This window comes from Trachinotus anak, unplaced genomic scaffold (genome assembly GCF_046630095.1).
Source record: "Trachinotus anak isolate AG129_WGS33_773 ecotype Australia unplaced genomic scaffold, CSIRO_AGI_Tana_v1 ptg000011l, whole genome shotgun sequence".
NCBI classification, from domain to species: domain Eukaryota; kingdom Metazoa; phylum Chordata; class Actinopteri; order Carangiformes; family Carangidae; genus Trachinotus; species Trachinotus anak.
The window spans coordinates 17,061,113-17,070,407 of record NW_027273862.1 but is presented as its reverse complement, the minus strand read 5'-3'; the positions used below and the strand labels follow the sequence as shown (position 1 = coordinate 17,070,407).

General features: G+C 41.7%; 2 protein-coding genes across 6 annotated transcripts in view; one reads left to right on the top strand and one right to left on the bottom strand.

Annotated features, from left to right (window-relative positions):
- Positions 1-155: 155 nt before the first annotated feature.
- Positions 156-3,319, bottom strand: dkk3a (dickkopf WNT signaling pathway inhibitor 3a). Its single transcript, XM_071488523.1, has 7 exons — positions 2,993-3,319; positions 2,619-2,726; positions 2,469-2,531; positions 1,899-1,991; positions 1,106-1,250; positions 863-1,019; positions 156-696 (listed from the first exon to the last, which is right to left on the bottom strand). Exons 1-7 carry the CDS (start codon positions 3,197-3,199, stop codon positions 609-611), a joined length of 861 nt encoding a protein of 286 aa, XP_071344624.1. The 5' UTR covers positions 3,200-3,319; the 3' UTR covers positions 156-608.
- Positions 3,320-4,568: 1,249 nt separating this feature from the next.
- The window catches only part of mical2a (microtubule associated monooxygenase, calponin and LIM domain containing 2a), a 41,169-nt gene continuing 36,442 nt past the window's right edge, over positions 4,569-9,295 (top strand). For all 5 annotated transcript variants that reach the window (XM_071488520.1, XM_071488519.1, XM_071488521.1 and 2 more), the window contains exon 1: positions 4,569-4,708. The gene's annotated coding sequence lies outside the window, so the exon portion shown is untranslated. The remainder of the gene's footprint in view (positions 4,709-9,295) is intronic.

The following is a 9,295-nucleotide window of genomic DNA, read 5'->3' as shown; positions in this document are numbered from 1 at the left end:
TTCTTGGCAGCCCATACATAATGTATTACTAGCTACGTCTGTGATATGGTTCTACAGGTTACACGGTACATGAACCGCGATTGTATCTGTTTCTTTTTCCTTCTATTGCACAGTAAATGAAGTGAGACTGCAAATTCGGCGGGTCAAAGATAACATTGTTCTATTTTGGTCTCAGTTTATTAGGATGATGCAGCACTGCCACTCAGTGAACGATGACAACATAATGCGGGTGACATTACAAATTTAACCTGCGAGTTCTTATGGCTGGGATTAGCGTTAGATAAGGGTTCAAGTTATAATAAAATAGAATAAAATAGAGATGCAGCAAATAGTCAAGACACCAGTGTTAAGTATCAACACAGGACTTTGCAAATATAGTGTTTTCTGTTTTTTGCCCGCGACATATATCTACATTTTCAGAAACCTTGGGTCTCAATTACAGCAAATAAAATAAATATATTATCATCCATTTTCCATGCTGTATAGCTTCATCACTTTGGATTAAGCTGGTAAACAGAAAGTGCTATAACCTTGCAGCAAAGCTCTAGAGTCACTGGAGACCCCAGTCTGGTTGCTTCCGAGGCAATGTGAATAAAATTAAGCTGTGTTTAGATTATGTAGTCTATCTCTGAGTATAGCGTGTCTGTCAGGTCCTCTTCACTTGAGTCCTCTCCTTTAAGGCACATGGACCCCCTCCTGTCAAAAAGAACAGCGCAGCAGTGTAGTATTGTGAGTGAAATGCATGTATGACTTTAAAAAGCTAGATTTACTTTAAGAGAATCTTTCACTCAAAAAACACAAACAAAAAAAAAAACCCCACAAGATTTAAGACATTTTGCTCTGTTAAATGTACTGTACGCACCCCAGGTGCTGGCAGTGGAGATCTCCTGCACAGGGGCAATGTTTCCTGGGTCCCTTGTCCTGAACGTCCCAGGACAGCAGCTCTACTAAGTGGTTGGAGGCACCAAAGCAGCGCTCACGCTCAATGGGCTTGGCCGAGCAGACAGGGAAGAGCAGGGCTAAACACACAAAGAAAACACGCACATAGACAGATTTCTGAGAGAATGAGTAAGCAGCATATCGTGTCCCGTGTGCTGCACTGTACCTTTATGGAGAGCACAGCAGAGGTCTGGACTGCAGTCAGTCTGGTATTGACACGTGCTGCCAGCCTCTCCTTTTGTTGCATTTTGAGTGCACTGACCCCACATGCACAGCTGTTCACCACAGCACTCCTTGTCTTTAGTGCAGGACTGAAAGGATAGCACAGATGGTTTTCATATTTCAACAAACAGCCAAAATTTCAGCAGTAACATTAAAATGAGAACATAACGTGTCCCCCCATTTCAACAAGGCTGAAACTCGGCAGAGCACCAATGACATTGTTGATTCTCTGAGTGTGAACTCTGTCAGGTCAATCGGTCTCTGATAGCAGTGAGAGAAGTTCCTGTTCCTACATATCCTTTATGATTTGTTAATTAGAGGATACAGCAAACTGGTCACTTCCATGCAGAGTTTTCCTGTGCAGTGCCTTTGACGAGACACAGATCCCCTCCTCTGTATATTGATTATCCCTGCACTGTAGCCTTGTTTGGCAGACCGCCAGTGTCTTATCCCTTTGCATTACTTTTTACTGTCCTGCCCCAAGACCCATTCATCCTACGAAGACACGACAGAAACGGCACTAAAAACGGAGTCTTAAATGAAATGATATAACCTTGACGCGTGTTTTACTTTCATGTGAAGCTCACAGGACAGTGTGTTCACAAAAAGCACACTCCAGTTACACTTGTGGACACACTGCAATGCAGTCGAAGTGAAACCTCAGCTGCTATTGACCGAAAACGAGTGCGTTTGTGTGTGTGAAGGTGCCCATATGAAGGTAACATGGGTTCACTTACCACATCCATTGCTTTGCAAGGCAGACACCTGGAGTCGTGCAAATCATAAAGACAATACCTTCCTTTCCCACAGTCCTCATCAGTGATGCATCCCTAAACCCAAGCGAGAGGAAGGATTACATCAGGAAGTCTCAGCCTTGCTTTGGTCCCATAATTCTCAGGGCGCCAGCAATCACAGAGCTGTCAGTTCATCATGTGAAATAAAGGTGGCATTGTTTACACTTCAGAAAACATCAGTGAGCTGATGATGGTCTACATACATATAGAAATGGTGCAATATGCCAACTCTGGAATCAATATACATTCAGGTCGCAGTATTTTGTGCAAATTATGAAAAAGCTAATAAATTAAGCTTTTAGGTTGCATAGGCATCTTCGCAGCTAATTAGGCAGCCAGAAAACCTGCAACATATTTATGTTTTATTTTTACCTCTTTTAACCAGCACAGACTCATATCCCTGGGAGAGTAAAAAATTCAAACAGAGCTCTCAAGGGTCCTATGAAAAACAAGAGTCCTGTTTAAAGATGGATTTTCTGCTGGACTGTACATATGGTGCATGTATGAACTTACATGATGGATACTGTTTCCCAGGTCACTGGATTGGACAGTTGTGGCGCTGATATTGTTTGTCTCCTGCGCGGAAGGTGAAACTTCTGTTAAATTTCACTCACAAAGGGAAACACACCCTACCTCACTTTAGTTTCATGCTTATAAGCCTACCTGGTCCACTGAGGTGTCATTATCAGTCACTTTATCAGGAGCAGTCTCATTGTGATGACCTGGAGGAAGGTCGTTGGGATCAGGGCTGAGACTGACACTGTTGTTGCTCTAGAGGGATTGCAGAGATAATCACAGATAGATTTCAGGTAAAGAGATGCATTAAGAGGCGTCTCCCATATTCTAGCTCATTCTCTCCGCCACTAAGATTTCTTCATATCTGCAGAGATGTAAGCGCTTTAAAATATTCTCATAATACCATCCAATAACTTACACCAAAGCCTGTTTTCGGCAAAGAACAGTGAAATAATGCATTGTCATGTACACAAAAAAAAAAAAAAAAAAAAAACTAGACTAAAAAGTGCAAAACTGCCTACTTGGTGAAACGCATCCCCTGGCTTTTGCTGCGGATCCTCTGGGAGTTGCTCCACTTCCACAAACATACGGTCCAGCTCCGTTTGTCCCTGGACGGAATTATCCTCCAGTATGTGACCGATGCCTGAGTCCACTATCTCCGGGAGGATGCCACTGCAGACTGCAGTGAGAGCCAAGACTAGCAGGACGACCCGCCTCACTCCGTGCATGGTGCCGGCTCCGCTGCTGCTGCTGCCGCTGCTGCTGCTGCTGCTGCTGCACTGTGAGGAGGGTGTGGTGAGGCGACGACGCTTGGCACCAACCGCGTCACCGCAGCTGATGCGCCTCCATCAGCGCTGGGTCACCGCCTCACAACATGCAAGGTTAAAGACAAGGCGCACATGAAGTTCGTCTCAGCATAATTGTGGGATAATAAAGGATAAAGGTCTATGCATCATTATCGGTGTTTCCAAGTCTAGAAATCAATTTCTAAAATTATCCATTTCGTCACTCATCACTTATTTTTGACATTGTACATAAAATGTCAGAAAAGTGGGGGGAAAAAAAAAAATCCCCATCATTATTGGATGAAGACCAACAGTCAAAACTACAAAAAAAAATGTTGAGGTAACTATCACAGAAAACTGGGGAACAAACAAATGAGCAGCTACAAATGAACAGTTTAGCAAATATGCTAAGATGGAACCAGATAATTTTAGGCATTTTTGTTCAACAAAATGATTGAAGTGATGATCAAAATTGTCAGTTTTCATTCTTTCAATTTTCAATTTTATTTCAGTTGATTAATTCAATAATAAACTGCTGTACTGGGATATCTAGGAGATGAATCTTAAAATGTCAGGAACTGATCTCAGCACTGTGACAAACCACAATCATTTGCGTGTCCACTGGGTTAAGTGGGAGAATATACGTTTCACAATGTGGGTGAACTAATCCTTTAAAACAGATTCCCTGTATTTGTAGTTTCCTGGTGTGGCCGTGAGATGGCATCATTCACTGTTATAGTAAGTAGCCTATATCCTGGCCGAGCACGTTTGCAGTGTCAGATCAGTGAGTTTGTCCATGTGCTGCGTGGACAGCAACTCCTGCTGATCCCCTGTAAAATATCAAAGATAAAATATAACATGTAAAATGTAAAATGTGTTGTCAGACCGGGTGGTCTCGTACTAAATGAGGACTCAGACCTGAAGAGCCCGTGATTTGTACCAGAAACAAGTTTCCCCTCTTGATATCTGCTTGCGTCCCATTATAATAATCTCAAAAATGTCAACTTTAGGCTCATGTTCATGCCTTAAAGCAGCGTTTTTCGGTTTAAGTGTGTAATTATTTTTGGCCTACTTAGTTTTGTTTTTTTTTTAAAGATCTGCAGCCCACCCAGATTCAACCTCAAAGATCCAGCCTTTTGTCCGGTTCGTCTTTTCTTCCCGTGGGACAAACTCGCAGAAGAAGGCGGGTGATCGGTTAAGTGGTGAACTTTGGCTTGAGAAAGTCTGGATCCTGTGGATTACACAGCAGTCAGTCAGTCAGTCAGTCAGTAGCTGCCCGGGGATGTGTCTGACTTCAGAGCACCGCCCTCAAACACTGGATGCAGCTGCACAGAGAAACTGCTGCCTGTCAGTCTGGACCGAGGACCGGCTCACTTCACACGGCACAGTTCAGGACCTTGTTGACGGAGGACACAGGAAGGACACCGAGTTTGGACGGGGCTGAGATATGAGGTGAGTGCTTTTGTTTTGTACTTTGTAGTTTTTTTTTCTTTTCTGTTTCCTAATCAAGCGGCTTGAATGAGGCTGAGGCACCTGACAGAAGTTCTGACCTGCTCCCGTTTGCCTGTGTTTCAACATCAGACCTGACGAGGTCAAAAGTTAAAGCACAGTCGCTGAAAATATGCTCTAATGAAGTGTAGTCCACAGTATGAACTCATCATACAGTCACATTGTCCATGACTTTAGTTGCTATTTTCAAGTTGCCAGTAACATAATGATCATTTGTCCTACTTACAGGGTTGAATGAGAGTTTGGACTTCCATGAACACCTGCTAAATCTTTTACTGTGAAAGCCTTGATTGAACGTTGTCTGAGTTGAGTCAGACAGCTTGGCTTGTCTGTCTACTCCCTGATAACTCCCTGATAAAAAAAAGTTATCTCCACTTGCGCAACCTGCATATTTGTTATGCTGATCTATATGGTGCCATAAATCACTTCTGAGCATAAATCATGAGCCTGTGAAGCTGCTTTTCAAACATGCCTTCAGGAATGACAGCTTTTACGTAAGTTCGAAGACAGTAAAGAGTAGAAACAGGTAAAGTTAGGCTACTATCATCCCTCAACAAGGGTATGTTTAGTTGTAAATCCCACCATTAGTCTGTCACCATTAGTCCGCCTGGTGTTAGTTCTTTAAAGCTTTTCTCCGGCTGATTCCACCTGCTCAGCAGCTTCTTGACAGCAGGTATCTGTCGGCCCGTCTTTGTAGGCTGAAGTGACACAAACTGAATAATAAAGGAAGGTGTGGTGTTGACAGGCCTTACTGTCAGGCTACTGAATGAAGCTCAGTGAGTTACAGAAACTGCCTGTTAATGTTTTCTAGTGTGACTACAGGTTACTGCTGCTGATCAAATACACAGTTGAACCTTTGATAAACACTGCATTCTTTATGAAGCAGGAATCAACACACAGACTCAAAAAAAATTGGAGGAAGAAAGGAGTCATAAAGAAAATATTCCATGATCAATATGTGAGGCCTTGATGACTCTTCAGTGGACCTAATTTGTTTTTTCCTCTTCCACGTTTCAACACACTGCGTGAGCGCTCAGTCTGATGATTCATGTGTCTTGCACGATGCTGCAGGAGCATTCAGCAACATTTTTAAGGAGGGTCAAAAGAGTCATATAAACTGTGGTAGTTTTGGGTGAGCAATCATTTCCTGTGTATTTTACGACTGTTGAAAATACAGCAGACCCTTCTCCGTCCAGCTGGTAAGATTCAAACTTTATTACAAACTAACTCTCCCAGTGAACGTGCTATCATCCAAACAGTGTTCATACATATAGTATCTGGTCTCTGGCCCACACACTGATAGCCCATGTGATTTATACTCATAGAGTTTAACAACATCTTTGTGCATAAACGTTCAACGTATTCTACCACAGTATTCTCCTCTTGCTGGTTTCTCCCTCTTTCTTTGAATCAGTTCTTTGAATCATTCATGTGCTGTGATTTAAAATAAATGGAAAGACATAGTAAACAGTGTATTGTGCAATAAGATATGTCGCTTCTTTTTGGCGAATCCTTCATCAAAAACACTGCTGTCTTTTTGCTGAAAAGCTGAAAGGCTCATGTTCAGTGATTACAGGTTTAACTCTGATTCATGCTCTTCTCCTGTCAACACACAAAGTTACTGTAGAGCTGAGAGAATACACAAACAGCAGAGGATAACGAGGCAGTGTGTCAGATATGTATGAACAAATGTAACATATATGGTGGACTTCGCTACGTATAATTAATACGCACAAATGTAAAACAATACTTAACATGTTTATTTTAGAAACAACAAATACTGTAGTTGAAAAGATACATCGATAACTACATAGATCAAATGATACATGGATAAATGAAAGAATGAATGAGTCAATCAGCTAATAAATCAGAATAATAAAGATATGTGAGGACGTCATGCTGTGGATGAAAACAATGTAAACGTGTTTCACACAGCCTGATATACTGACTGTGAGTGGAAGCTTGTGCTCATTATTGCCGGGGAGGTGTTGTGAACTTTCTCCTTCCTCTTTGCAATATGTTTCCTTCCTTGTTCCACAGCGAAAAAACGGACACATGTGAGATAGGAACTCTCAGAGATAGGTGGGGCGTGTTGCTCGGTGTAGTCTGTAATCGAACAAAACGTTTTCTGCTCCATCAAAACACTAACAGAACCAAAACACAGTATAGTCACCAGTATCCAGTCAGTGCCACAGTGGAAGTTCCTGTCTCCTTGGTGAGAATCCTACTTTGCCAACTCAGGTCAGACCAAAAATGGGACACAATATTTTTAGATAATGTGACAAACATTTCTGCTGTCTTTAAAGCGGTTAATACATTGCAACATTGGGATATACCACATCTAAACCAACAGCATAGCTAAAAATGGCACTACTGAAGGAGGTACAGGGAGGCTTTACAAAATGAACCCCAGGATGTCACTAACAGGCTCCCTCTGGCAGAGCCAGGGCACACTGAAATGGGTTTTAAACATATCTTTGTCAAGCTTTAAAGTCTCAGAGGTGGAATTTTACAGAGGCGGCACTGCTCCGAGCTTTGATCTGGACAGGAAACCAGACACACTCCGCAGGAAGAGTTTGGATGGGAGGCGTCTGAGGGAGCTCACACAGTCTGTTGCAGCACTCAGAGCTTTTTGAAATGTAAAATAAGTCCTCTCTTCCTTAGTGCATCACCATGATTCAGGGTAACTGTCAACACACTCCTGGTATTGCAGCAAATCAAAGTCATTTTTGATATTTCGTTTTGTGAGACTTGTTAGTCTGTCCTGCTACCAGGCCCTGCAACAGTTTAACACAGGTGAGACTGTTATGGGGTTGAACTTTGTCTCCTTTCGTGTTCATCTCAGGCTATCTACATGGTCTCTTGTTTACAGTTTCTAGCCCTGTTGATATCTTTTCAGGTCATGTGCTGTTTTTTCTGCAACATGACACTTGTCTATTCTGAGCCTGGCTTTACTGGTTGTTGGCTTTCAGAATCTGCTATTCTTGCCACACAGTAATACTGCCATTTAAACCTTTGCTCTGCCCTCCTGTGATATGGATGAGCCATCTGACCTTTGACCCTCAGTGCCAGTCAGTGCCAACTAATTTGTAATGATCTGATAGCTATGTAAATCAGCCTTCTTTAGGTTTTTTTGTATGACACTAATGATACAATTCAATTATCTATTGTAACACATGAGACATGTGATTAGGGCCAGAATAATTGTTCAAGTGAATAGTTTGTGCAGTTAGCTGGGCAGGCGTCACTCTGTGCTCAGTGTGTCATGGGCCAGATGGGCCTGCAGACAGCAGCCGCGAAGCTTCACAAGCCTTCTTCTGTTTGTGTAAATGAACAGTTTTCTCCTCTGAAGTTGACTGACATTTACTTTGGTCTGCCCGTCTTTCTACCTTGCTCCTGACAGATCCTCTTTTGTTTTGGCACTGCTGCCTGAACATGCAGTCAGACTTCAGAGAGTTGAGATAATACTGCGGAGCTCTGGGGCCTGGTGAAGGGCAGAGCTGGCAGAGCTGAAGTCCACATGAGTGCAATGTTTTCTGAGGCACGCTGCCTCCTTATCAGGCCTACAGATGGTTCCTTCCTGGTTTTCTTGAGTCCAGTACGTAATTACTGTTGCTGGCTGACTATGCTGCAGTATGTGCATTTCCCAGCACTCCCAATGTTTTCCTTGTGTGTCAGCTTCCTATTGTATTCTGATAGCCTGAAGATATGTGCTCTGCAGAAACAAATGAAGACATTACATCACTGCTTTGACGCTCAGTTCAGTCTTTACAGTTTTGTCAATGTCAGATTTATACTGAATGTTTTAAATAGGACTGTGTAGCTTCTGGCAAACACATGTTCATTTTGGGTGGTCAAATGTGATTTATGTGTTATTTTGGGATAAAAATGGAAATTAAAGCTGAAAAAAATAGTTGATTAGTTAATTAGTCAATTACCTGAAAATTCTTAATCAGAGTTTCAGCTTTTCAAATGTGAGATTTTGCTGCTTTTTGAAGTTAATCATTTTATAGACCAAAAAAATCTTCATTTTCAAAAATGAACACAGTTATTAGTTGCAGCCTTAATGACAATATTCTGTTGTTCTTTATAGTTATTTTATGGTTAAACAATAATGAAGAGATCGTACTAACCAGTATTGTCCATGTAGCCAAAGCCTGATATAGCTTACTTGTCTGTCCTGTAAAAACATTTTTTAAAACCTAAATGATCCACATGTTACACTGGGTGTTATTTTCCATTATTACTGTAAACATGGACACTTAGTTCATTTTGAGTCAGTCTCACATACACTATATATGTGTATATATATATATATATTTGTGGCTCATCCATCTTCAGTAGAAACAAATGCCACAGGGGTAGACAATAGAGATAAGGACTAACACATTATCCTTTTAAGACCTGAAATTCACTTGATTGTTCCTTGTCAGACTATCCATGTAGAAGACTAGTTACATTAGTGTAAAAAGGGAATGTGGAAGGATATATGTGTGTATAAAAGCATGCCTGTGCATGTTTTTTTTTTGT

Bases quoted from the DNA above. Each gene is read 5' to 3' on its own strand.
- dkk3a (XM_071488523.1), bottom strand. From the start codon at position 3,199: ATGCACGGAGTGAGGCGGGTCGTCCTGCTAGTCTTGGCTCTCACTGCA. The intron at 1,992-2,468 runs GTAAGTTCATAC...GCTTGGGTTTAG, and splicing joins TGGGAAACAGTATCCATCAT to GGATGCATCACTGATGAGGA. The intron at 697-862 runs GTGCGTACAGTA...TCTTTTTGACAG, and splicing joins CTCCACTGCCAGCACCTGGG to GAGGGGGTCCATGTGCCTTA.